Raw genomic sequence first — 27,818 nt, forward strand, 5'->3', positions numbered from 1 at the left:
GATGTCCGGCTTTGTCTAGGACTCTATACTGAAACTTAGCTGCTAACGCCTATGTCCTCATTAGCTGTTAAGGTGGTTGCAGGGCGGGAGCACCGCTCCAGCTGGAATCTAGAGGTTCCTAGACCAGCCACGCGGGGCCGCTGCGGGCCAGAGATTTCCCTGGTAGAGTCTATTTTTATTTATTTATTTTTTTTCTTCCCTGGCCCTTGTGACCTAGATCTTGGACACCTAGGGCATACAGGTTGCCTCCCACGATTCAGCAGGCAGGCTGAGGGAGGACCTGGAGCGTAAAGAATGTCACACGAGGACCTCCAGATGCTGTCGGGTAGGCTTCCATTCACTTGGCAGGCAGGCCCTGTCCCAAAGGAGTGATTGAGGTCAGGAATACCAAAAACTGGAGACAGAGAGAGGACCAGACTTGAGGAGGGGACGGGTGGGTCGGTGGCAGGATGGAGAACATGCTGGCCCTGTCACGTGCTAAGATTTGTGTTATTCACTTGATTGTTGATGAGGTCACCTGTGATTTTGGAATTGGTGCAGCTTTCGGATGTACGGTGTGATTCACGTGGATGATTCACAGGTAGGAATTCTGGTGTTCTGATGCCCATTTCTGGTTTGGAAATAGAAGGTAAGGCTCTGGGTGGAAACTGGGGAGTGGGTGAACACGGACTTCAGGACATTAGTCAAGCCTCTGACCAGGCACAGCGTAGTGTCCCAACCACACACGCGTCACCTCCTCCCTGTCTTCCTCTTGCCATTTGGTCCCTCCTCCCTTATTCCCTCCCTCACCAATGGACCCAGGCTTCTGATATCCATCTGGGTGAGCCAGCCAGAGGGACAGGCTGTGTCAGAGGCAAGCAAACAAGTATTAAGGTGCAAGTCTGTGGGCGGGGATAGTACTCCTGAGCTACCCGCAGAGCTGCCGCGAGAGAGAGCGCGCGCGCCCAGGAACATCCTAGAGCTGGATCCTTCCTCAGGCCCACCCTTTCCCAGCCCCCAGTCTCCTGCTGCCCAGGAGCCTACACTGTCTTCCCTGTAGCTCACCTTCTCTAGGCCAGCTACTGTTTTTGGGTTATTGGGTCCGATCATGGCAGTATATCGCCTGTGTGTGACCACTGGTTCCTACCTGAAGGCTGGCACATTGGATAACATCTATGCTACACTGGTAGGCACCTGTGGTGAAAGCCCTAAGCAGAAGCTGGATCGTGTAGGCAGGGACTTCGCCACCGGATCGGTGAGTACAGAGGAGAGAAGGGGGACCTCACGGGGAACCTGAAGGAAGTGAGGATTATTTTTGTTGGATTCATCAAGTCCTGCTGAACTCAGGATGCCCACTGTAACCTGTGACCATTTTCTTTGTCATCTTTGCCTTTTGGGAGGTGATAAACGATACCGACTGTTCTGAGACAGGGCTGTGGGGAAGAAAGCATTTGGAATGGGCTCTGGGAACTTCCTCTGACTTCCTGGGTTCTCCTATCAGTGTTGTTTGTTGTTGTTATTGTTTTCTGTCGTTTTTTTCCAGACAGGGTGTCTCTGTATAGCCCTGTCTGTACTGGAACTCTATACTGGAACTCTCTTTGTAGACTAGGCTGGCCTTGAACTCAGGGATCTGACTGCCTTTGCGTCCTGAGTGCAGGGATTAAAAGCCACCACTGCCTGGTCTGGCTCCTCCCCTAATTGACAGTAGGCTTTTACCAAATTGATTGCTTGGATCAGATCGTGGATTTCCTGTTCTTTGGAAGGGGTCTGCTCTGTCAACCCCTAGTTTAGTGTGCTAGTGGCCCTACATAAAAGTGAAGCACTGGCCAGGGAGGGTAGGAACCCCTGCAAAAATTCCCTCAGGCACTGAGTATGGGGCCTGCTTCTATCTGGATGAAGACAGGCTCCTTCTCTCATTCACACAAAGGAACCACATGGATCAACAACTGCTCTGGCTTACATGCCCGAAGAGGTGGAGGTGTTGGTGCACATTTCAAAGTGCAAAGACAGCCTCAGCCGTCCCTGGCCTCTCACTTGCTTGCTTGCTGCCTCCCTCACTCCAGGTTCAGAAGTACAAGGTGCGCTGTGCATCAGAGCTGGGTGAGATCTTGCTGTTGCGCTTACACAAGGAGCGCTTTGCTTTCTTCTGCAAGGATCCTTGGTACTGCAGTCGCATCTGTGTCACTACCCCAGATGGCTCTGTGGTTCACTTTCCCTGTTATCAGTGGATCGATGGCTACTGTACTGTGGAGCTTCGGCCAGGAACAGGTGGGCCAGTGACAAAGACTGCACAGTACTACAGAGGCTTCTCGTGGGGTTAGAAATGCTGGGACCCCAAAGAGGTATTGTCTGATAAAGAGCACTGCTAAAACCCTGACATGCAAGAACTTCCTGGGTAGTGTTTATTACTCTGGAGGTATACACAGACAGACTCACACAGACAGACAGACAGACAGACAGACAGACAGACAGACACAGATAGGCCCACACACAGCCAAATAGACAGACAGGCTCATACATACATACATACATACAGACAGACAGACAGACAGACAGACAAACACAGGCACACACAAAGAGACACAGACAAGCTTACACAAGCAAACAGACAGACAAACAGACACACATTTACATAGCAGGCAGCTGACATCCCATGGTATCCCTCTGCATTTCTTCAGAATATGATCTTTTGCAACTCAGAAAGGAATGAATTTACAAGCTAGATTTCAACAGGCGGAAAAGTCATGGGTATTTAGAGAATTAATCTGCAAAGACCCTGTCTGTGCCTTGTTTCCTTCTAGCTTTCCTGGTGGAGTTAAAGTGTCCGGGAAGCAAGTTAGGGTCTCCTGTTGGATTTTGGATATCAAAGATATTGGTGTGAGCCCTTTCTTGCCTCCAGAACTGTTTGATCCACAGATGTAACACTGGGGTTGCTGTGTGTGTGTGTGTGTGTGTGTGTGTGTGTGTGTGTGTGTGTGCGCGCGCGCGCGTGTGTTATAAATCTCAGAGATGAGAGATGGGTGCCTGTGTTAAAGGGAAGCGAGTGAACATCATTCCACTTTCCCTAGACTTTACTAGCAATCCCCACTCATCATCAGAGCACATGGTGGCTTTATCAAAATGTTATTTATCCGTACTTATCAAGTGTGTGCTGTGAGTATCACAGCACAGCCAGTATGAAGCTAGACTCTGGAAGGGCAGACAATGAGTGTGACAAGACCGGTATCCTCCAGGAGTGTAACATCTAGAAAGGAGACAAACATGAATGGTTAGGAACGCAGCTCTGACTTGGAGTACTGCTATGGATTCCAATCCATGACGGATGGGCAAGGAGCATACAAACATTCCCCAACCTGACGCGGGTAGAGACAGCTGAGACTGTGCTCAGGAGTTTGGGGTTCAGACATTGGCAGTAGGAAGTACTGTTTGAAAAAAGATTTAGATAAAGAGTGGTTTTCATTCCCTACAGCAAGAACCATCTGCCAGGATGCTCTTCCCCTCCTTCTGGATCACAGGAAGCGTGAACTCCAAGCCCGCCAAGAATGCTACCGGTGAGGGCAGCTTGATTGGACTGTTTGCCCCATCTTTATTCTGACTTGGGCCTTACTCAGATTTTTCCTAATTCTGACATCAGTTAAAACCTTGGGAAGCCAATTCAGATCAGGATCATCATTTAAACCTAACTCTACTAATGGTGATCTTGGGTCTGGACCCAGAGTCCTAATATCAACAGCTTCTTCATCAGGAAGAGTTCTCTAGGCTCCATGTTTGATCCCTTGAACACTCACATAAATCCCCAAAGCACACATTTATCCAAGACCATCAATGAACCCTTCTCAGCTTCTGACTGCCCCTGGTATAAACCAGATCCCCTATATTGGAAACACTACCATATTTACCAATCTTAGTGAATCCTTTTTTCTGAGGTTAGGGTTGGGAACACTTGCTGTGTAGCCCAGGTTGGCCTATGCCAGCCTTCAGATTGTTGGGATTTCAGGTGTGTGTCACCAAGCTCGGTTTACCTTAGTCATAATATAAACCCAGCTCTGAATCAGTGTTGGAATTTATGTCATCCCAAGTACTACTCTGAGGCTTAGAGATGTGGTTCAGGATGTGCTTAGTACACGCAGATCCCACATTCCACTCCCTATCTGAAGCCCAGTGGCTTCACAGAGGAAATCCAATGCTTTGTCCCAAATACAGGAAGCAGCAATGGCCATCTGAAGTCATATTTTTAGAAGCAAAGGATTCTGTATATCCCAAGGTAACCTAGTGCTTCTGTCTCTCCCCCTGGGCAGCTGGAAGATCTATGCCCCTGGTTTCCCTCGAATGGTGGATGTCAGCAGCTTTGAGGAGATGGAGTCAGATAAGAAATTTGCCTTGACCAAGACGGCGCCTTGTGCAGACCAGGATGATAAGTGAGAACCGACGTCTCCAGAGGGAGGTGGAGGGGAGGAACGTAGACAGTCTGTTGAGATGGGTGCTGGTAGGGGAGGGAGGAGGTGTCAGAGTCCACATTAAGTCCAGGTCTATTCACCCCTCAGGAGAGGAGCCAGTGATGGTCCTGACCTGGTTAGCAGAGAGGGAAAGAGGTTCCTTCTGATTTGGGCAGAAAGGGCAGGGTTGAGATAAGAGTAAGGGGAGAACTAGAATATCTGGGGACATGACTGAGAAAGGTAATTAAGGGGGCCAGGCTACAGGTCCACTGACTGATTCACTCCTCTCTACCTGCCTCTCCGCAGCTCTGGGAACCGGTACCTGCCTGGCTTTCCTATGAAAGTTGACATCCCATCTCTGCTGCACATGGAGCCCAACATTCGCTACTCAGCCACCAAGACAGCCTCACTCATCTTCAACGCCCTTCCTGCGTGAGCTGTCGTCTCCCTGCACCTCTGCTCTTGGCCCCTTTATTCCCATCTAAACCCTGGGCACCTCACAGGACAGTCCCAGTCCTTCTGTCTGCTTTCGTTTCCTCACAGATCTTCGCATTCCTCCCTCCCTTCCTCCCAGCCTCCCTTTGCCTTGTCCCTAACTCCTCCCTATTCCCCGGGGCATGGTCCCAGGGACCATAGGAAGTAGGTCCTTAAGCCTTGAGGAGGTGAGGCCAGGGAATCTCAGGTTCAACCCCAAAGCCCACACTTTCTGGACGTGTAACCTTAATTTTTTTTTGTTTGGTTGTTTTCCTTTTTTTGAGTCAGGGTCTCTCTATATAGCCCTGGCTGTCCTGGAATTCACTATGTAGACCAGGCTGACCACAAACTCACAGAGATCTGCTTGCTTCTGCCTGGGATTAAAGGCCTGGACTACCATGCCCTGCCTAGTAAAACCTTAATTCTTACACAGTCTCTGGACAATTGTCCGGAGGGTTAAATGACTCACTCACTCAGACATCATAAGTTTTACATTACTATTATTTTTTTTTTGGTTCTTTTTTTTTTTTTTTTTTTTTTTTTTTTTTTTTTTGGAGCTGGGAACCGAACCATTATTACTATTATTTTTTTTTTTTTTTGGTTATTTTTTTCGGAGCTGGGGATTGAACCCAGGGCCTTGCGCTTCCTAGGCAAGCGCTCTACCACTGAGCTAAATCCCCAACCCCTATTACTATTATTTTTAAAAAATGTTTGTGTGTGTCTGTGTGAATGTACGCCATGAGCACGCAGGTGCCCACAGAAGCCAGAAGATGGCGTCAGGCCTGTTATAGGAGGTTGTGAGTTGCCCCTTGGGGATAATGGTGTTGGATCCAGGTTCCTTGAGAGAAGCTAGTGCTCTCTCAATCACTGAACCATCTCTCCAACCCTCACTATAGGTTTTAAGGAAAGGCCAGTGAGGGTTTGTGTATAGTTAAGAGTTGTCAGGACGGGCATTATTAGCTTAGGACAACAGGATTCTAATCATGCTATCCCTAGAGGGAGGAGTCCAGTCGCCCTCTGAATATGTAAAGAAGCCAGAGGCCAGCTGTGTCTAGGATGAGTCTCTTAGGTAGAAGGGCAGGATTGAAGTGAGCCTGGGAGGGAAGAGGGATAGAACAGCAAGTGACTACTGAGTCCAGGGTGGGCACAGTGAGCCAAGGGTTCTATGAGAAGACTCATCTGGAGTCATATGTGGAAGTCCAAAGGAGGAGAGGTGAAACCCCGAGTCTTCATTTCCTGTATATGCGTGTCTAGAATAATCCTTTCAGACAAAGACAAGTGGAAGAGGGTGTGGACATGGGTGGGCAAGCATGAAGGATTGTCTGGGATTGGACGGAGTGTGAAGCAGCCACAGGTGGCTCAGGTTTCAGGACGAGGATGCAGTATCAAATCCAGGCAGGACCCCGGGGGAGGGGAGGGCATCTGGGAAGGTAGAGAAGGCCAGAGGTGGGTCGGAGAACAATGAAGGTCTAGGCAAGAACGGGCTCTCCAGCAGAGGGTTCTGAGTGAGGTCAGAGGGAAGCAGGCCTGGTCTCAGGGACCAGGGTATGTTGTGAAGGACATTTGTAGCAGCCCCTGGGAAGAGGAAGAGTCTCTCTGCTTATTTACTTCCCTAGCCTCTGCCTCCATGACTTAGCTCTTCCAGTTTTTCTCTGTAATTCAGGCAGGCAAGGTTGGCATGTGATCTCCCTTAGCTATCTGAGTAACTAACTAGACTACATAGGTTTGTGTTACTAGGCTCGGCTCTGTGTGTTTTTTGTTTTGTCTTGTTTTGTTTTTCTATTTCCTGGGTTGTGCCGAGAAAATGCTCAACAAATGTTTGTGTAGTAAGTGAGGCAGCACTTTGTGAGTGTGGATGACCTTGACCTTGGGTCTGCAGGGCATGAATCCAGCCCCATCCCCTGCCTTCCTCAGCTGCCCACACTCTCCAGAGCACATCAACGTCATTACATAGCTAGGTGCCTTAGTGACCCCTTGCTACAAACCTACCTGCTCTGAACTCCATTCCTCTTCTTTAAGTGAGCCCATTTTGTGAGTGCTTACGAGGAGGAAATGGGCATGTCGGGATACAGAAAGCCGAGGAGCTTACAGTAGAGAGAAAGCAGGTCAAAGCTCCAGTGAGGGTGGCCCTGCTTTTGCTCACAGGAAACCCAGGGACATCAGCGTTTGAAGCAGGACCCTGAACTCTGCAGGGCTTCACCCTGGTGCTGGGCTTTTCTTCCATGTGGGTTGCGAGGCACTTTTACTTGGGAAAGGAACCTGTTGGTTCTCTCCAGCCTAGAGCACAGCGACTCCTACTGTCCACCCCGAGACCCCCACCAGCTCTCACCCTCTTCTGTCCCTCAGATCCTTGGGCATGAAGATTCGAGGTCTGCTAGACCGCAAGGGCTCCTGGAAGAGGCTGGATGACATCCGGAACATCTTCTGGTGTCATAAGACCTTCACTTCAGGTGTGCAGACCCAGGCAGGGGTGGGCACCTGTCTTTTACTGTATCTCACACTTGTGCCAATGGCAAGGGCTCCTGATGTCACCAGAAGCATCTTTCAGAAAGGTCTCCTTCAGGAGTCCAGGCACTTCCTCAGATAGCAATGGGAGAGGATACAGAGACATTCTACTTACCCAGGAGAGACTCGTGGTCATTTGAGAAGTCCTGACTTTGGTCAGGGCCACTTGACTCCTGTCTCACTCCTATACCACATGTTCTGGGATTTGGGATCAGCAAGAACTTGGTTCTGACCCCAGCACTGCCAGTGCCTCGCTGTCCATGTCCAGCATTCAACTGAAAATGTAGTTGCATCCCCCTTGTATTGTTGCTGGGGGAGGGGGTGGGGATGAAGCCATAAGGGGGAGCAAAGGGCTGGGCAGGACCAGAGTTTGGGAAGTACTTCCCAGACCTACTGGTTCCCTCTCTTGTCACCCCGCAGAGTATGTCACCGAGCACTGGTGTGAGGACAGCTTCTTTGGGTACCAGTACCTGAACGGTGTCAATCCCATCATGCTCCACTGCCTCTCCAGTCTGCCCAGCAAGCTGCCTGTCACCAATGACATGGTGGCACCTTTGCTGGGACCCGGCACCTGCCTGCAAACAGAGCTAGAGGTAGGTGAGGGCCTTGGCAGTGGACGTAATAGGAGGAAGGCAGGTGGGCTACCATTGTGGACTAGGGCTGTGTGTGATGGCGGGATGTTCTGGTCTGCAGGCCTGGTCCACAGGGCAGGCCTGCCTGTCTTTCAAGAACAGATATGGAGGAGGGCCAGGTGGGACTGGGGATGGTTGAAGCCTGTTTTAGGGTCTCGGAGATTCCCAGTCTTAAAACTAAAGAGGGTTGTGTTAGGACAGGCCAACCCAAGATTGGCAGGTGTAGCAGGAATGATCACAGAGGACTAGGAGCTCCGTGGATGTGGAGTAGATGACAACCTAGTGTCCTTTGTGACAGCCAAGCTCTCTGACATTCTCCAAAGCTGGGGCTGTGGTTGGTAAATTCATTATGTATTGATTTTGTTGTTGTTGGATACACTGAGGTCATCATATCTTAGGAGGGGAGTCCCTCTGAACTGAGGGAGTAGGGCTTACGAGGTATGGGGGGAGGAGCAGAAGAAATTGTCTTGTCCAATCCAATCCCAGAGGCCAGGTGAGAGGATTACACAATGACAGACTCAACTAGACCTCATTCCGGACATTCTGGGAAGGGTGCGGGCGTTGGCCATTAGGAGCAGGTAGCAAGAACTGCTGAATCTCAAACTGGGGAACCTCAGCTACTCCTTGTTGCAGAGAGCAGAGAGAAAAGAGGGACATAGGGAGAAGAGGGCTTAAGTCTCTTTGTGCCTTCTTCAGAGGGGGCACATCTTCTTAGCGGACTACTGGATCCTGGCGGAGGCCCCAGTCCATTGCCTAAACGGCCGCCAACAGTACGTAACAGCTCCTCTCTGCCTGTTATGGCTCAACCCACAGGGGGTGCTGCTGCCGTTGGCAATCCAGGTGAGCCTTGGGGTGAGAGTTAAGGGGGTGGAACCTCAGGCTAACAGGCTTGAACCGCACCTCTTACTACTCCTGCGCGCAGCTCAGCCAGATACCAGGGCCAGAGAGCCCCATCTTTCTACCCACTGACTGCGAGTTGGATTGGCTGCTGGCCAAGACGTGGGTGCGCAACTCTGAGTTTTTGGTGCATGAGAACAACACGCATTTTCTGTGCACGCATTTGCTCTGCGAGGCCTTCTCCATGGCTACACTGCGTCAGCTGCCCCTCTGTCATCCAGTCTACAAGGTCAGCGGGACGCTGGGTTGAGATTAAAGGGATCAGAGCCTGCAGGCCTTCCCTGACCTTTGGCTTACACGACTTCGTTCCTCCCGCAGCTCCTGCTTCCTCACACTCGCTACACACTGCAAGTGAACACCATCGCAAGGGCCACACTGCTCAACCCAGACGGCCTCGTGGACAAGGTGCAGCCTCCCTGCCACGACCATAAGGCCCCGCCCCCAAGTATGCTTGCCCCGCCCACAAATTATGCTCTTGCTCCCTAGACCCTTATGTAATCCTCCTCTGCCTGCCTCTTCCCATAAACTACGCCTCTTGGCCCGTCTTCTGTTGTCCCCTCGCCTAAGCCTTGACCCAGTTGGTCAATCCCACCCCCTCAAAAGTAGGTTTTATGGGCAGGGCGGCCTTAGCCCAGCACCGCTCCCAGCTGATCCTGAGATCTCATCTCCCGCTACATTGTCATTCAAGGTCCCCTCCCATGCACTCAGTAGGTCCTCAGTCTGCCCAACTGGCATTAGGCAGACCTGTGTGATCCTAGACTGCTTTGACAAATCGCATACGCCCCTCCCTGAGTTGATTCATTAGTGTTAGTTGGTCTCCCGGCCTTATAGTGAGGGTGAAAGCCAGTTTGAGAAGCCCAGCTGTGTCCTGTGTCCCCAGGTCACATCCATCGGTAGGCGCGGCCTCATCTACCTCATGAGCACAGGGCTGGCCCACTTCACCTACACGGATTTCTGCCTTCCGGATAGCCTACGGGCTCGTGGTGTCCTGACCATTCCCAACTACCACTACCGAGACGACGGCCTCAAGATCTGGGCGGCTATTGAGAGGTGTGGGGACCCTAAGGTCCTTCCAGCCACCAAGGTCTCCGGGCCCAGGGTGCATCGTGGGCTCCTGTTTGCAAGTCAGTTGGAGCACTTGAGGCTCCATCTAGCATAAGAAACTCCCAAGAAAAGGAACTGGCAGACAGATTCCCTGTGAGATAGCAGGGCACTGTGGGCGGCGATAAGGAAGGGACGGAGCACCTTGTCCTGAGGACTCAGGATCTGAGCTTGTTGAGGCAGCCAGGGCTTCTTCCTCCTTCCTGCTGAATAGGGAGGGATAGAACATGTAGAGTCTCCTCTTCTTTACCTCCCAAGGGTTGGGGGTGGGGGGGAGACCCAAAACTTCCCTGATTTAGAGGATGGAGGGTAAGAGAAGCCTAGGCAGTGATTCCAGTCGGACCTGTGGGGCCTACTGAAGTCACCTTCTGTCTTTGGGGACTCAGTAGTAAACTCTGGCCATCGGCTTCTCCTTACCCTGAGTGTCACAGGCCTCAGTGTGTGGCCTGGCCTGGCCTAGGCCCATGCCCATTCCCCGGGCACCAGCATTTTTTTTTCCTTGCAGGTTTGTCTCCGAGATTGTGAGTTACTATTACCCCAACGATGCCTGTGTGCAGCAGGACTCTGAGCTGCAGGCCTGGGTGGGTGAGATTTTTGCTCAGGCATTCCTCGGTCGGGAGAGTTCAGGTATCCCTCTCTGTCTTTATCTACACTTCCTTTCTCTCCTCCATGAACCGTTTTTTATTACTGAAACCCATACTATTAAATTGTGTTTAATATGTGCTGGGAATCGAACCCGGGGCCTTGCTCACGCTACGCAAGAGCTCTACCACGGTGGCTGCAGCTCTGAAGTCCATACTATTATTGTCCTATTTAACTGTGAAGGCAGAAGTCTTCAGCAGTCTGGACTGCTTCTGGAGCTCTTGCTTTTCACCCTCCGTCTTCTGGCTCCTCCACCTTCAGGAATATGTATCACCTGTGCACCCTGTGGCAGGAGCCACCTCTGACTTTAACAGAATCTAGAACTTTTTCTGACATGCTTTTGTAATCATCTCGCTAGGTAGTCATGCTAGCCACTAATTTCTCTTCGTCTGGCTGCTGCTTGACTCCTGGTTTACAGTCGCCTAAGCCACAGCACTCCCCTCTCTGCAGACACGGCTCCTCTCAGCTCCATTCCTCAAATGCAGTGCCAAGCAAATGTCCCACACCTCCCTTCCTTCCTTAGTGTCCTCTCAGTCCCAGGGAACGGAGCTCTTGCTCCCTGGTGGTCCTAATTCTTGGCTATTCTGGCTAATGGAAGAAACCTTTCTTCTGTTGATTCTATATGGTAGATTTCTAGGTTTAGAAATTCAACATTGACTTTCCCAAAGGTCTCCATCAGTCGGCCAGTCAGTCAGTCTGTCTGTCTGTCTCTCTGTGCCTCTCTGTCTTTCTGTCTCTGTCTGTCTGTCATTGAGACAGGGTCTCTCACTCTGTAGTCTTTGCTGGCCTGGATCTCTTGTTCTTTTTTTTTTTTCCCGGAGCTGGGAACTGAACCCGGGCCTTGCGCTTGCTAGGCAAGCGCTCTACCACTGAGCTAAATCAAACCCCTGGATCTCTTATATAAACCAGGCTGGCCTTAAACTCACAGAGCTCAGTCTATCTCTACCTCCTGAGTACTGGGATTAAAGGCCCACAACACCAAGACCAGATGTTTTTATTTGTTTTACCTTTTCATTTGTTTTGGTTTTGTTTTTGTTATTTTTTTTTTATCGTGTCAAGCCAGGAGAGGAGGAGAGGAGGAGAGGAGGAGAGGAGGAGAGGAAGAGAGAGAGAGAGAGAGAGAGAGAGAGAGAGAGAGAGAGAGGAAGAGCGGAAGGAAGAGTGAGAGTGTTATTTTTTTGAGATAGAGTTTCTCAGTGTAACAACCCTGGCTTTGCTGGAACTTGTTTTGTAGACCAGGCTGGCCTCCAAGGCTGAGATCCACCCACCTCTGCCACCCTAGTGCTGGGATTAAAGGCGCGTGCCACCATGCCTGGCTATTCTTTTAAACTTTTTTTTTTTTTTTTGGTTCTTTTTTTCGGAGCTGGGGACCGAACCCAGGGCCTTGCGCTTCCTAGGTAAGCGCTCTACCACTGAGCTAAATCCCCAGCCCCTAAACTTTTAATTACATTTTATTTGTTTGTTTGGTTTGTGCATATGGTGTACACAACAGCGCATGTGTGGAAGTCAGAGGGAAACTTACAGGATCAGTTCTCACCTTCCAGTGTATGGGTCCCAGGGGTTGAAGTCAGGGCATCAGGTTAGGGCATCAAGTGGCCCACTGAGCCTTCTGTCTTTGTTTATATTAAAGAGGCTCACATGTCCGCCCACCAACTTCCCTTATCCTGGACTTCTCAGCAGGGATGTGTCTTTTGACTTACTGATTGCTTCTGGTGGCTACACAAGGGAGTTCTGTCTGGGGAGAGGTTAGTTTCAAGTCACCTCCAAATTGAAAGAACAGCTATAGCAGTCCTGTCCAGAAGGGACTTGTTTTGTTTTGTTTTCCTAAAATCTTGTTGACAAAATGTTTCAAAGACACAGAATACTAGAGTATACTCTAGTAAACACCTTCATTAATAACCTACCCACCAGATTCTACTACGGCCTATACTTGCCATTTTTTAAAAAAAGGACTTATTTATCTTATACATGAATGCTCTCTTAGCATGTACACCTGCATGCCAGAAGAGGGCATCAGATCCCATTATAGGTGGTTGTGAGTCATCATGTAGGTGCTGGGGATTGAACTCAAAACTTCTAGAACAACCAGTACACTTAACCACTGGGCCGTCTCTCCAATCTGCCATTCCTGATTAATCTTTTGCTTTTATTGCTGGAGTTTGTTTGACTTAGACAGCCTGTCCAATGTAGACCTAGCTGGCCTGAAACTTGATATGCAGACCAGGCTAGCCCAGGCTTTCAGTTTACAGAGCTCTGCCTGCCTGTGTGCTCTACTTGGTACGGGAATTAAAGGCATGCGCTTACTACACCCAGCCCACAGTCCCTTTTGGATAGCCTTTTGTGGTTCTGGGGATCAAACCCAGGGCTTCCTACATGGTAAGCACGGTAACCACTGAGCTATATATACACTTAGCCCTCCAATTAACAAAATTGTCAGTACTCATCAATATCACCCTCAGAGTTGGGCCATCTCCACGTTTCTTCATTTTGCCCTGTTTTCCTCCACAACTGAGACAGGAGCCAACCAAGGACCACATTTTATTTAAACTGTAAAGACTCTTTAAGCATTTTGTGGAGTTTGTTGTTGTTTGTTTTGACTTTGGTTTATTTTGACAAGGTCTCACTGTATTATCTTTCTGGCCTAGAATTCTCTATGTAGACCAGACTGGCCACAAACTTTCAGAGATCTGCCTGCCCTTCCCTCCCTAGTATTAGGACACCAGTTTACAATGCCCAGTGTGTCACCTTTGACTTTACCTAATTGCTTTCTTAGATGGGCCCCATCTTGTTCCTGTCTGGTGTAGTTTTTGTCAACCGGGAGGAATGTATAAGGGTTGCACATTTTTGACAAGAATATTTCTCAGGTGATGCTGTCTCCTGTTTGCATCATATTGAAAGCTGCCAGATGTCAGCTTGCCTCAACATTAACCCAGCCAGGAGTGACTTCTAGGTTAAGGTGCTGACAGACAGGCCTCTTGGCTATTTTAAAGGGTGACCTTTTCCCGTGTTTTTATGCAAACTCACTGTTAATCAGGATCCTGGCTGTTTCTTTCTCTTGGTGTATGTTTCCTGTTTAAGACTCAAATTGAGATTTAATTATTGTTGGTTCAGTTCCCCTCTTTATGAAGATTGTCTGTGAGTTCGTACACTATAGCATTTTTCAGATTGACAACTCTTCCAGCCAGTATGAACTTACTTTAGATTCTAATTTAAAGGTCAAACATATTCACTAATGGGCCAGTTGGACTATGGCTTTCATATTTCAAGGGTGGGAGGGGAATAAACACCACAAATTACAGAAGATCCCTGTGGCCTGATTCCTGCATTTCCTCTTTATTTGCTTCCAGATTTAGAGAGTCAACTAGGATGTAAAGTTCAGAGGACCCCTCCCACTCTGGGCTTAATGCCTGATCCTCCGACAGTGACCCCACTCCCACCCCCACCCATCTGGCCCTAAATATCTGAGAACGCTTTGGCTCATGTTCCATTCTTCTGTCTTCCTGGGCCCGAATGGATGGTTATTCGCTACTGTCTGCATCCTTTCCCATCATCAGATTCACAGTACCAGACTCTGACTCTGCATTGTGCCGGTGGCTTTCCCTCTGCTTCCCCTCTCCCGGCCTCTTGCTGCCCATTCATTAAGCCTGCAGCGTCACTCCTGTCAGAAACCGTGAGGAAACGCGCATGCTCAACACGCATGCTCAGCTGTCCTACCGCAGCCATAGCTTCAATCCCTGCCCAGGCCCTTCACCTACCCTATGCCCCGTGCCCCACCACTCCTGTTTTTTAGTGTCTCATCTCGCTTCATTCAACCAATAATTACAGGGCTCTTAATATCTATTAAGTATCGTTCTAGATGCTGGGGTTTAGCAGCGAACAAATAGACAAAACTTGTTTTTAACGGAACTTAACATGGTTTGGGGGAGATAGTGATGATCAGTTACTGTGTCAGATGTGAATACTAGGAAGGAAGACTCAGGAGCTAGGGCTTGAGTGGGGATCTGAAGGGGTTGAGGGAAGCAGTTGTGTGGATAATTGGGACGATACTCAGGCAGTGGTATAGTAAGTACAAAGGCCCTGGGGTCTGGGCATACCAGAGTGTTTGAGGAATATCACAAAGACCTCCTGTGTAGCCAGAGTAGAGTAGGTAAAGGGAGGAGAAGTTGGGAGGGGAGCAGGAACTGATAGTAGGAGTCATAGGGGAATTCTCTAGAAGGTTCTAGTGAAAGGTGACATCATTTGTTTTATGAGTGTGTGTGTGTGTGTGTGTGTGTGTGTGTGTGTGTGTGTGTAATCCAGGATATACGCTGAAGCCCGGATTTAGCCCCACAAAGGATAGAGCAGGAAATGACAGGACTCACCCAGGAACCATAGTTATGACTGGATAGTGGTAGAAAACATGGCGGCCAGGAAAGGTGGGTGTCTGGGTGTTTGCTGATATGTATAATGTGAGGTAAGAGGAGTGGTGAGCGATTTTGATTTGAGTAACTGTTAAAGGGTTCAGTTGTCAGCTGGGAGGTGGTGGCATATTTCTTTAATCCCAGCACTCTGGAGGCGGAGGCAGGAGAATCTCTGCATGTTTGAGGCCAACCTGGTCTACAAATTGAGTTACAGGACAGCCGGGGTTACACAGAGAGACCTCGTCTCAAAACAAACAAACAAACAAACAAACAAACAAACAAACAAGAGAATATAGTTGTCATGCCAACTGTTGTGGCTAGTCTTTAGTCCCAGCACTTCTGAGGTAGAGGAAGGCAGATCTCTGAGCTAGAGAAGCCTGACCAACATAGAACCAACAGCCAGGGCTACATAGAAAGACCTTTAAAAAAAAAAAAAGTACAGTTGTCCCTTAGCCTTTTGTGGTGTCAGTTCCAGACACAACCCCTCTTCCAGTACCAAAAGCCATGCTCCCTGTCCATCCCCCTCCCTGCTGCCGGGATGTTTGATTTCTATGCCCACATTTGGGTTTAGTGATCACTGGTTCAATCCTCTGATCTTGCTTTATTAAACTTGTCTGTGATTTCATTCATCAGAGCAGTGAGTAAAGCCATGAACTTGGGTGAGGTCAATGTGGTCCAAGGATGGAGGGCCAAACTTGACGGGGCTCTCTTCTGCCATTGACTTTTTATTATTTTCTGATCTATTACTTTGAGACATGGTCTAGTATCTCTCAGGTTGGCCTTAAGCTCAATAAGCAGCCAAAGGTAACCTTGAACTGATCTACCTGTTTCCATTCTGGAATGCTGGGATTATAGCCACGTGCCGCCACCACAACTAAGTTTATGTCGTGCTGAGGAGCAAACCGAGGGCTTCATGTACATTAAAAAAAAAAAAAAAAAAAAAAGGCGGGTTGGAGATTTAGCTCAGTGGTAGAGCACTTGCCTAGCAAGCACAAGGCCCTGGGTTCAGTCCCAAGCTCCGAAAAAAAGAAAAAGAAAAAAAAAAAAAAGGCAGCTAAAATGAAGCTACGTCATCAGCCCTTTTGCATTTTCTTTCTTTTTTTTTTTTTTAAAGATTTATTTATTTAATGTATTTGAGTACACTGTAGCTGTCTTCAGACACACCAGAAGAGGGCATCAGATCTCATTATAGATGGTTGTGAGCCACCATGTGGTTGCTGGGATTTGAACTCAGGACCTCTGGAAGAACAGTTAGTGCTCCTAACCACTGAGCCATCTCTCCAGACCTGCATTTTCTTTTTAAATGATTTTTTAAAAATTGTTCTATTTTTGATTTTCATGACATTTATCTATTTTGTGTATGTATGTGTATGATGCATATGTGTGTGAGCAAAGGTGTGCACACCATGGCATGTGTGTGAGGTCAGAGGACAACTTGCAAGAGTTGCTTCTCTCCTTTCCCGTGTGTGCCTGGGGTGTGGGGGTTGGGGGAGTTAAACTCAGGTTGTCAGGCTTGGTGGCAAAGTCGTTCAACTGTTTCGCAGGCCCTTTCCATATGTTCCATATGTTTGCTTGTTTTTGTTGTTGATTTTTTTTTTTTTTGAGATGAGATCTCACTGCAGTGTCCAATCGGCTTTGAACTCCTGAGATCGGGCAGTCCCGCTTCAGCCTCCCAAAGATCTGAGATTCTATAGAGGCGACCTCTGCACCTAGCCTCTGTTATCTTGTTTATTTAAATCTCACCTGCCCCTCTTCCCAGGACGATGTAGCCCCAGCTTCCATTTCTGTCCTGTGCACCTCCTCTAGGTTTCAAACATCTTGTTTAGTTTTTCCTTCTGCCTTCTCCACTGAGCACTTTGGAGGAACAAACTCGTGGTCAGTTGTCACTTCTGCTAAGCAGAGGATGCTCTGCTGGTGGGCTTGCATGGACATCAGTAACATGAACTAAGTCATTAATGCTACTATAGGCCAGAGAAGAACTAGCAACGGACGTGCCTTCCAGGGCAGAGATGGGCAGCTGGGTTCGGGCACTGTCACAAGCCGGTTTTTCTTCATTTTCTAGTCTATCGACCAAATCCCGATCCCCTTCAAAAACACAGCCCTTGATGGTGGTCATCCCAGCGCTAATTTTAGTCTAAGGATGGTTGTAGCCTATGTCTGGCCTTTACTCCTTTCCTCTCCCCTTGCAGTGAGCCCCTGCCCTGAGAAACTCCCCGGGAATCCGGCACCTCCCATCCATACCCACGCCCTCTTCCTTTCCTCTCCACACCCAGGCTTCCCAAGCAGGCTGTGCACCCCAGGAGAGCTCGTGAAGTATCTCACTGCAATCATCTTTAACTGCTCCGCCCAGCACGCTGCAGTCAACAGTGGGCAGGTAAGCCTTGGGAGGGCAGGCCTAGGGGCACTGGGCCACCCAACTTGCCAGGTTCCAAAGGTGTATTAGCCTTGGCAATGGACTCGAGTCAGGGTTCTGCTTGGGCGAGCGAATGGGTGGGTCAGGGTTGGGGCGGGATTATTATTGGTGTTGAGGTTGGAGTGGTGACTGGGCGGGGTGAAGGGCTGTTGTTGAGTGATGGCTGGGTGGGGCTGCGTCCAGAGTTACAATGGCGACTCTTGGGAGCTTATATTGGGAACAGGGCTTGAACTTGGCAAGAACTGTCTACATAGAGCATCAAGTTGCTCTGGAGGCATGCCCGCCCAAGGCCTCTGTTGAGGATTGCCTCTTCTCTGGGCTCTCCTCTCTCCGTGGTGACTCATCCTGCCCACTTGTGGCGCAGTGGGTAGAGAACGACAAACGGGCCACCTCTGGGACTTTCCACACTCTCCTCATTTCTAAACTCTGAGATCTGGGGTGATAGTGGTGGAATCAGAAATGAGGGAGAGGACGCTTTTACACATCCAACTGAGGTGTCGGGGTCGTCTCCACAGCACGACTTTGGGGCCTGGATGCCCAATGCCCCGTCATCCATGAGGCAGCCTCCACCTCAGACCAAGGGCAACACGACAATGGAGAGTTACCTCGAAACCCTCCCAGAGGTGAACACCACCTGTAGCAACCTTCTCCTCTTCTGGCTGGTCAGCCAAGAGCCAAAGGACCAGGTACGAGCGTGGAGACATGGGACACAGGCTGGGCATTGCAGGGCCTGCGCGGTGAAGAGGTTGATCTGCAGAAGGAGGGTTGAATGCTGGCTAATTGCTGGGATTTATGTCCACTGCTCAGCTGCCTTGAAAGTCTTTTGTCTTAACAGGAAATGATACTCGATCTCCAAGGACACACATAGAAAGAAGCAAATGCCACTTTAGTGGCTGGGTATGACATCTATGTAATTTACAAATTATCTATCTATCCATCCATCCATCCATCCATCCATCCATCCATCCATCCATCCAATCATGCATTCAGCCATCAACTACTCATTAATTCACCCAAGTATTAAACACGGGGTTCCTCCCACATGTCAGCATAGTGCTTGATACTAGGTTTATAACGTTGAATGAGACCCTATCACCCGGACCACCACTTACATGACACTTTCATGTGATACAGAGGCGAATGAATGAGGACATCAGAGTGCCGTGGGAAGTCTTCATATATTAACTTCCCATTCGCCATCACTTCTTGAGCACCACTGGTGGAAGGGATACATATTATTACCGCACTGAAACAGAGGCAAGGACAGGGCCTGGTGGAACCTCCACGACTCTGGGAGAACCCAAGAAAGTTTCATGGAGGACGTGACGTATGAGCTAAAACCCGTGGGACAAGTAGGACTTTGGCAGGCAGAGGAGGGACAAAGGTAGTTTCTAGGCAAGGGAGGGACAAGCAGGAGGGGAGGGGAGAGCATCCCAGGATCGCTGAGGTTCAGCAGTGACAGGGCAGGGCAGGGTGAAGAGCAAGGGAGGATTCCGAATGGTAGTTATTCACAGGACAATGGGGCCATTCGGGCTTTTAAACCAGAAGTGACATGACTTAATGTGTCCCAGCAAGGGTGTTCCTGTGGCTGTGTCAGTGGCTGAGAGGGATAGGTTTGGAGAGAGGAAATGAGACAACTAAGGAGTTTAGGCTAAAGTGAGCGGTGATTGAATCACCAGTTACCAGCATGGCCACTCAAACTCGCCTTAGCCCAGCATCTGTCTTCTTGATCTCAGCTTCATGCCAGGGTCACTTGTCACCTGTGAGCATCCCCATTTCTCACCGTTTTTGGGCTTTTTCTAGTGCTAGATTTTTTTTTCTTTTTTCATCTTTTTAGCAACTTTTTTATTTCTTTAAGTTTTTATTATTTGCTTTTTTTGTTTGTTTGTTTTTGTTTTTGAGTCCTTTTATGTAGTTCTGGAACTCAGTAAGTAAGCCAAGCTGGCCTCTGACTCACAGACAATCTCCTGGCTCTGTGCTCCCAAGTGCTGGGATTAAAACTGTGTGCCACAATACCTGTCTGGTTTTTTTTTTTTTTGTTTGTTTGTTTGTTTGTTTTTTTATTTTGAGGACCTGGAGAGATGGCTCAGTAGTTAGAGCCCTTTCTGTGCCTCCAGAGGACTCAGGTTTGCTTCTACACCCATCTAGAGAATAACAACTGTCTGCAGTTGCAGAGAATTCAACATCCTTTCTGGCCTTTGTGGGTACAACCATGTTTGTGGTATATATACATACATACATACATACATACATACATACATACATACATACATACATAAATACATACATGCAAAAGCACTTATACATATAAAATAAAAAATTAATCTTTAAAAAAATGTTTATTTTTGAGATGTTTCCAAACTTTTCCAGGATGGCCTTTAGAGAAACCAAGATTATAGGCATGTATCACAGTACCTGGCTGGTTCAGTGTGTGTGTGTGTGTGCGCGCACGTGCACAGGAAATGGATTGAATCCAGGCCTTAAGCATTTTAAGCAAGCCCTGTAACATGAAGTGCATCTGCAACCTTCCTAGCAGGTTTTTGAAAATTACAATTCTGCATTTATTTATTGGGGGATGGGGTGCCCATGCTTGGGCCCATGTGTGGAGGTCAGAGGACAACTTTCAGAAGTCTGTGCTCTCCTACCAAAGGGCCCAGGAGACCAAGCTCAGGTCACCGTTTATCTTCTGGTCCATCTCTTTGACACTTTCCTAGGAAGCTTTAACTTACCACCTTATACTCTGGGGCCAGAGCGACTTATCCTCAGACCTTACCCCTGCTGTTCCCGAGGAACGAGTGAACAAGAGGATGAACACTGGGAGGCTCCCTTCTAAGCCAGAGAAACTTTCAGCAGCAATAACAGTAGCTGTCGGGGTTGGGGATTTAGCTCAGTGGTAGAGCACTTGCCTAGGAAGCCAAGGCCCTGGGTTCGGTCCCCAGCTCCAAAAAAAAGAACCAAAAAAAAAAAAAAAAACAAAAACAAAAACAAAAAAAAAACAGTAGCTGTCAGTTATGAGGACTGGATCTGTGTCTCAGTCATTGAGTCAGATATAAAGTACAGTATCTTAAAATACAAAAAAAAAGTAGCCAGGCTGTGGTCGTGCACACCTTTAATCCCAGCACAGGGAAGCAGAGGGCAGGTGGAGCTCTGAGTTCGAGGTCAGCCTGGTCTACATATTGAGTTCCAGGATAGCCAGTACTAAGAGAGAAACCCTGTCATGGAAAAACCAAAATAAGTAAGTAAGTAAGTAACACAAAGCAAGTAGCTAGCTATATTTGAGACGCTCAGTACAGTGAACATCTGTTCAGGAATTAAGCTGTTTGCTTAGTTCACAAAGCAACTATGTGGTGGCCTTGAATTTAGTCTACTATGTGTGTGTGTTCTGGTCTTCTCATTGTGTTCCAGGAATTAGGTATCAGTATAGTGAATGAACATAAAGCTGTTCTTTTGTTTTGTTTTTGTTTTTGTTTTTTGAGACAGGTCTCTAGGTAGCCCTGGCTATCCTGGAACTCACTATGTAGACCAGGCTGGCCCTGAACTCATAGAGATCTTCCTGCCTTTGCCTCCAGAGTACAGGGATTAAATGAATGTACCACCATGCTCTATCTTTTAAAAATATGTTTTTTAAAATGTATTTTATTTTAGTGATGTGTGTATTGGTGTGGGTACATGCCAGCCTGAGCTATATAGTGACTTCTAGGCTAAGACTGGTAATATAAAGAAATTATGAACAATTTTGACCTTTTGGTTAAGTTTGGAAACCTGGGATGGCGCGAGTGGTTTTCTAAGAGCACAGAACCCACTAATGCTTTAGAAGATATGAAACCATACGTAAGGGATAGGTGTGCTGGCGCAGGCTGCCTGTCCCAGGGAGTCAGTCTCAGGCCTGGGATCAGAGGCAAGCCAAATGCCACCACGCCCAGTTCCTTTGTGTTTTAAACTTCTGGAAAGCACAGGAAAAGGAGGAATCTTTCTGAATCATGGGAGCCTGGTTCTCCAACTAGCTGAGGCTGCGTGTGACCTTGAGAGAGGTAGATCTCATTAGAGAGCCCCAGTCACGGCTTTACAATTAATATCCGTGACATCTCTAATTTGGCTATGCTAAGCCTCAATTTCCTTATCTATAAAGTGGGTCTGATAGAAGAACCCGTCTTAGGGGTTGTTTGTGTGGTTGTGACGGTTCCTATAAAAGGCTTATGTGTCAACTGTTATTAAGAAAATGAAATTATAAACTGCTCTACTCAGCTCCGACAATCTTAAAAATATATCAGCCAATAAAGGCAAGTATTGCGTGGTAAACAGTAATGTGCCTTGGCAAGGTCTCGTTTATGCTAAGAATGAGAGGCTGGTTCACCTTATGAAGTTTAGCGATATTGACTGTTCCATAATACCGAAGCACACTATAATTAGCCCAGGATAGACTGATCACTGCAAATAACCACCACCAATAAAATCTGTTTCAAACGAACCCCGCCAACCCCGATAGAAATTTAATTAAAGCATATCTTTTTTTGGTTGTTTGTGTTTTTTGTTTGTTTGTTTGTTTGATTTTGTTTTTGTTTTTGGTGGGGTTTTCTTTGGTGTTTGGTTTTTTTTTTTTTTTTTTTTTTTTGGTTTTTGCTTGTTTTTTGTTTGTTTTTGAGACAGGGTTTTTCTGTACAACATCCCTGATTGCCCTGAAATTGAGTTGTAGACCAGACTGGCCTTGAACTTAGAGATCCACCTGCCTCTGCCTCCCAAATGCTGGGAGTGAAACCATGTGCCACCATGCCTGGCCCTAAAGTATGTCTTTAAAAACCATTGTGTTTATGATGAACAGAGGTCTTCACATTAAAATCCCGGACAAGAAAATAATCCCCACTATTACCGCTGCTGTTTAACAAGAAATGGTAAAACATCGGTAGTATTGGTGTTGAATGAGGGTTAGGGAACTGGACCCATGGTAGACCCAGCGAGTCACCGTGGAAGGACAGCCCTAAACACAGGATGGCTCTGGCTGAAGTTCTCTGTGAGATTCCCTGATTGTGGTGGCCAGGTTGCAAAGTGTGACGATGTCACCGTGGTGGCGGTTTCCTCACTTCAGATGACTGTAAAGCTATCTCAGAACCAGGCTGCTGATTGTCCTCAGGGGTTGGGTTTAGTGAACCTATGGGAAGACAGATACATTCTCCGACCTGTTTTCCAGAATATGTCTGCTAACCTCTGTTGAATGGGGAATGCAACTATGTTCCGTGTTTACAGCGTGGGTCTGGCACTGGGGGACAGGAGGGACTGGACTTGAGCTTTTCTTCGCTCCCCCTTGCTGCAACCCAGGAACTGGCTTTCAGAGTCAGAGTAACATGAAAAAGTTGCTAGCAGAGGAGGCGTTCAGACTGGATTGGCTAGGGCCCAAGTCACAGCCTGTGCCCGACACTGCCTGGGCTTCTGTGGTTGGAGGCTGTCTTTGTTATTTTTCTGTGACAAAACACAGTGAGCAAGGCAACTTATAAAAGAAAAGTTACCAGGGACTCATGGTTCCAGAGGGTTAGAGTTGAGATCTTGATGTCGGGGAGCATGGCCCTGGACCCGTACCTGAGAGTTCACAGCTGATCGTAAGATCAAGGTATTTCGTTGCTTTGCTTTGTCAAAACATGGTTTTTCTGTGTAACAGCCCTAGCTGTCCTAGAACTCACTTTGTAAGCCAGGCTGGCCTCGAACAAACAAGAGATTCACCTGCCTCTGGCTCCCGAGGGCTGGGATTAAAGGTGTGTGCCAACATGCCCAGCGACTTGAGGTGTTTGGAATGGAATGGGCTTTTGAAACCTCAAAACCCACCTCAGTAAAACACACCTCCTCCAAGAAGGGCACACCTCCAAATCCTTCCCAAACTGTTCCACCAACTGGGGACCAAGCATTCAAATCCATGAGCCTGTGGAGGCCATTCCCATTCAGAGTCTCACAGTAGCGAAGTGGGCTGGTGTTGTGATCTGAAGTGCTCGTGTGCTTCACGGCGGTGACTGATAGTGTCTTTAGATAACGCCTTGGCTGTATATGTTGGCAGTGTGAACCTTGATTACGCCCTATCTCATCTTGAACAGCTTTCTAACATCTCCACCTATTTTCTCCCAGAGGCCTCTGGGCACCTACCCAGACGAACACTTCACAGAGGAGGCCCCACGGCAAAGCATCGCAGCCTTCCAGAAGTGCCTGGCACAGATCTCAAAGGACATCAGGGCACGCAACGAGAGCCTGGCACTACCCTATGCCTACTTGGATCCACCACTCATTGAGAACAGTGTCTCCATCTAGGCCCTGCCTCGAGCCATCCCAGAGGAAAGGAAGTTCCAACTAAGGGGAAGGCTAACACCCTAGGGTCTTCCAGTCCTTTCCATCCTCTTTAATCTCAGTGCGGATCTTCTCCTCTGCCCAGGGGACCATGATGGCCTTGACATTATATAAATGGGCCAGTACAGCAGTGTTCAGGGTGAAAGCCGCTACCTAAAGTCAAATGCACAATAGACCCCTTGCCCTTCTTATCTGGGAATCCTCCCACATCAGATGCCCACCTTGAGTTTCTGAGTTCTTTTGCCATATCCTACTTAAACCCACTCTCATCCTGTTGTCTGTCTTTGAGCCCAGTGACTTCAATAAAAGCTAACATATTTGGCTCCAATTTCCTTTTGTTTTGATGATGGTGGTGGTGGTGGTGGTGGTGGTGGTGGTGGTGGTGGTGGTGGTGGTGACGGTAATGGGATTTGGTGTGGACCAAGGTGGGGTGTGTAGAAGTACTGGGGTGAGGGGCAAGAATGAATCTGTGGGCCATCTTTTAGGAGACAGGCACCTTCCCTATTCACTCTACCATCCAGTCTACTGTTCCTACCTTTACTTCCTGGAGTGAGGTATCAGGATCAGAGGGAATTGCCGGACCCAGAGGATTATCAGGAAGAGACCAGGCGTTTTGCAAAGCCTCTGAGCCTCTGAGCCTCTGAGTTCTGGGTGTGGTACTGTTAGTGGTGCTACTTAAATCCAGTCCCGCTCCTGGACACGTACAGAACTCACCCCAGCCTTCTTGTGCATGGGTGGAGTCGCATGTGAAACTTTGGGCTGACTTACATGCAGAAGTGGTATTATCACCTCCGTCTTCATGGAGACGATCTGGAATTCTCTGCTTCTGTATTCTGGTCGTTGACGTTATTATAGTGGCAATGACGTTCATCCATGTATCTGAGGAGAGGTGCGGCTGACTGAGTTGGATGTTGGTGAAGCTGTTGAAATCTGTGGGACTATTTGTGATTTAGCCTCCCCTGACTGGACTGGGTGAATCTGAGCAGTTTCCTTTTCCCTTTCAATCACTTAGTCTTTCTTTTTTTTACTTTTATTTATTTACTCTCCATTAGTTTAAATCTGGGATGGGTACAGCATCACACGGATTCTGTGTCCAATGGCCTTTGCAGGAAGGTGGCTTCGGAATTTGGCACAAACCATGCCACTGTTTCCATGGGCCCGAGTTACTTTCCCCAGATCACTCTTCCAGGAGTCACTGTATTGTTTTTTGCATTGTACACATAAGCACACCTCTCGCCTAAGTAGAACTCAGTTTCATCTCGGGCATAAAGGCCTTCAATTTTAAGAAGAGTCGTGCGCTCTCATTGGTTCCAGAGGCCTCACTTGTAGCCAGCAAAAGTGGCCTTACACCACAGTCTTCCGGACATACTTGCTTTTTTTTTTTTTTTTTTTTTTTTAGAACTTCTGTTCCTAGCAAGCCCCAGAAATCTGCCCTCAGAGTTCAGCAGCAGAAACCCACATATAAACCACCTTTAAAATGAAGGTCTGTGAGCCTCAAGCAGCTGCCCACATTCTCTCCCCGGTGCTGTTTCCCTTCTGTCTTGCCATGTAGCCCATGTTAGCCCCAAGCCATCAATCATCCTGCAACTGCTTCCTAATTTTGGCATATGGCCCCTGCTCCTAGTGCCTTTGGGGAGGGGGCAGAGGTATGTCTCTTCCTTGGTTCCCTAAATCACATTCTGTGCCTGACCAAACCCTCCTCTGGTGACAGGGGAATCAACTTTAGAGTCAGAATAATTAGTGTCAACTCTGTGTCCCCTATGGTCCAGGGCTTTAGTAGGCTGCACAGCCTCTCTTGACTTCATCTCAGACCGTTGCCAGCTTCCTTCAGCTGCATTGAAATGTTCAAATAAGGAGTGTCTCACAGAGCCAGGAAAATGCACTGCCTGTTCCTTTCCCCATCTTCTTATAGTCCCAGAATCTCTGAATTTAAACAAACCCCTTGTCTTCATTGAAGTGTGTGTGTGTGTGTGTGTGTGTTGTGGGTGTATGGTGTGTATGGTGTATGTGTTGTGTGTTTATGTGTGTATATATCTGTGTGCTGTATGTGTGTGAATTGTGTTTATGTGTAGTGTGTTTGGTGTGTGAGTTGTGTGTGTATATGGTATATGTGTTTGTATATGTGTGTGTGTATGTGTGTATGTATATGCATGTATGGTGTGTGTGTATGTGTGTGTGGTGTGTGTATATGTATGTATGGTGTGTGTATGTACATGCATGTGTGTGTGTGTTGATGCATACAAACTGTGGCAAAGACTGGATTGTTTTTTCCTGATTCTGGAGAGTGGAATCTCCACACTACTGCGTATTCAGAGGTGTGGGGGATATTCTGTCTGAAGAGCCCAGGGATTTTGCTAAAAACGTGTTTTGCTTTAGCACTAAGAAATGCTAGGGGTGCCCTCTTGTGGCCAGCTGGGCTATGATGGGAGGAAAATAGAGACCCCTTTATCCCTGACCTTTTTCAGGCCACTGCACAGGCTTGTGCAGCACCAAGCTTCCAGCAGCAGGCCTACCCGCCCTGAGAAGTGCCCCTGAGCAGGAGAGGGAGGGACTAGGGTGGATGCTGGAATCTGGTTTCTCGGAGAGCTGGCTTTGGAGGAGATTTATTGAGAAGACACACCTGGTGGCATGGAGGACTTCTTCCCTGACTCAGCACGTCCGAAGGGGAGATGTAGAAGAGGCTCAGCCTTTCTCTGCACCTCTGTCTAATGGGGCTGTTCTAGCACGCAGGCTGGATTTCCCATCAGTGAGAAGGCTAACTGTCACAGTAAGACACATGCCAGTCTCTTCTCTGCCAGCCTTGAGCAAGTTTCCCCACCACAGAGGTCCAAATCTGTCAGAGAAATGGGAAGAAGCCCTGGAAAGTCCCTCCCTGAGCTGGTGTTTTAGGACCTGCTTGACTCATGACTCTGTCTCCCTACCTTTGCTCGAAACTTCAGGGAAGCAACCGAGAATTCCCCAGGCTGCCTGCAGTTAGTGGAGAGATGGACAAACATCACGTCAACAGAGGAGTACTTTCAGGTGGTGGCAAATGTAGTCAGACACAAACCAGGCAGCACACGCCGGTGTGACCGGAGGGGAGGACTTGTGTATGGTGGCTGGCGAAGGTCTGCCAAGGAAGTGGGGAAACTGAGACGAGACCCAGATGGCAAGACAAAAACAAACAATGAAACCAACCAACCAACCAACAACAAACAAACAGCAAACAAACACACTACCCTGAAAACAGTTTGGAGGGAAGTGTTACAAATCAAGGGCACATGTTCCAGAGACAGAATGGAAGCCAAAGTGGCTATAACGAGATGTTGGGTCACACAGGTCCCCGTCTATGGTTAGAAGGGTGATGCTTTTTAAGCAAGAGACAGGTATGATTTGATTTTGTCCTCTTTGTTCCAGAGGAGTGGGGCCCCAGGGGTTGTTACCAGCCTTTCAGGCTTGGGGTGGGGCAAGGTGTGTGTGGGGGTGCCCCAACAGTGAAGACCTAGCTTCTAGTGTAGGTGGGTGTCAGGAGCCACCCCTGCAAATTCACATCTATTCCAGGGCCTCTCACATTTGCTGGTCCCACCCCTGGTCCAGGAGAACCAGTTCTTCTGTGAGCACCTACCTAGAGTTATGCATCCAAGTTTGGGTCACAAATGGGGAGTGCCTGTTCGTATCCGTATGCCTGATCCCGTCCAAGACTGAGCTTCAGTCCTGGCCCCACGTTCCTGGCCACACTCACGTATTTTACTACATCTGGGCTATTTTTTTTTTCTCCTGAGGAACATAAATTTCACCTGAGACTTGAAGCTGGATCAAAGCCAGAGGGGTCACTCCAGCTTTGAGGGTAAATGGGTTGACTTAGGCTTAGAGGGATTTTTTTCTACTTTTTAATTTTTTTTTTTTTTAAGATGGGTTGTCTCTGTGTAGCCCTGCTTGTCCTGGAACTCACTCTACTCTGTAGACCAGGCTAGACCAGGCTGGCCTTGGATTTAGAGATCCACCTGCCTCTGCCTTCTGAGAGCTGAGATTAAAG

At 48.2% G+C, this 27,818-nt stretch overlaps 1 protein-coding gene across 7 annotated transcripts; it reads left to right on the forward strand.

Moving 5' to 3' along the window:
• Positions 1-187: 187 nt before the first annotated feature.
• Positions 188-24,131, forward strand: Aloxe3 (arachidonate lipoxygenase 3). Of its 7 annotated transcripts, none has more exons than XM_017597089.3 (16): positions 200-1,234; positions 2,043-2,247; positions 3,449-3,530; positions 4,278-4,397; positions 4,722-4,847; positions 7,236-7,339; positions 7,815-7,987; positions 8,723-8,866; positions 8,949-9,152; positions 9,242-9,328; positions 9,804-9,973; positions 10,530-10,651; positions 17,340-17,440; positions 17,995-18,165; positions 18,315-18,376; positions 23,588-23,723. In XM_017597089.3, the coding sequence occupies exons 1-15, from the start codon at positions 1,088-1,090 to the stop codon at positions 18,345-18,347; spliced, it is 1,989 nt and encodes a 662-aa protein (XP_017452578.1). In that variant the 5' UTR covers positions 200-1,087; the 3' UTR covers positions 18,348-18,376; positions 23,588-23,723. The 7 variants fall into 7 exon arrangements, 6 of the variants coding, with proteins under 6 accessions (XP_038941370.1, XP_038941369.1, XP_017452578.1 ...); XM_017597087.3 differs by lacking the exon at positions 18,315-18,376 and having other exon boundaries at positions 204-325; positions 513-580; positions 23,588-24,131; XM_017597088.3 differs by lacking the exon at positions 18,315-18,376 and having other exon boundaries at positions 216-325; positions 541-580; positions 23,588-24,131.
• Positions 24,132-27,818: the final 3,687 nt, after the last annotated feature.

Source organism: Rattus norvegicus, chromosome 10, assembly GCF_036323735.1.
Source record: "Rattus norvegicus strain BN/NHsdMcwi chromosome 10, GRCr8, whole genome shotgun sequence".
NCBI lineage: Eukaryota > Metazoa > Chordata > Mammalia > Rodentia > Muridae > Rattus > Rattus norvegicus.

Excerpts from the sequence above, each read along its gene's own strand:
- Aloxe3 (NM_001105793.1), top strand. The coding sequence starts at position 1,088 with ATGGCAGTATATCGCCTGTGTGTGACCACTGGTTCCTACCTGAAGGCT. Across the intron at positions 4,398-4,721 it reads TGTGCAGACCAGGATGATAA|CTCTGGGAACCGGTACCTGC; the intron begins GTGAGAACCGAC and ends GCCTCTCCGCAG. Across the intron at positions 4,848-7,235 it reads ATCTTCAACGCCCTTCCTGC|ATCCTTGGGCATGAAGATTC; the intron begins GTGAGCTGTCGT and ends TCTGTCCCTCAG.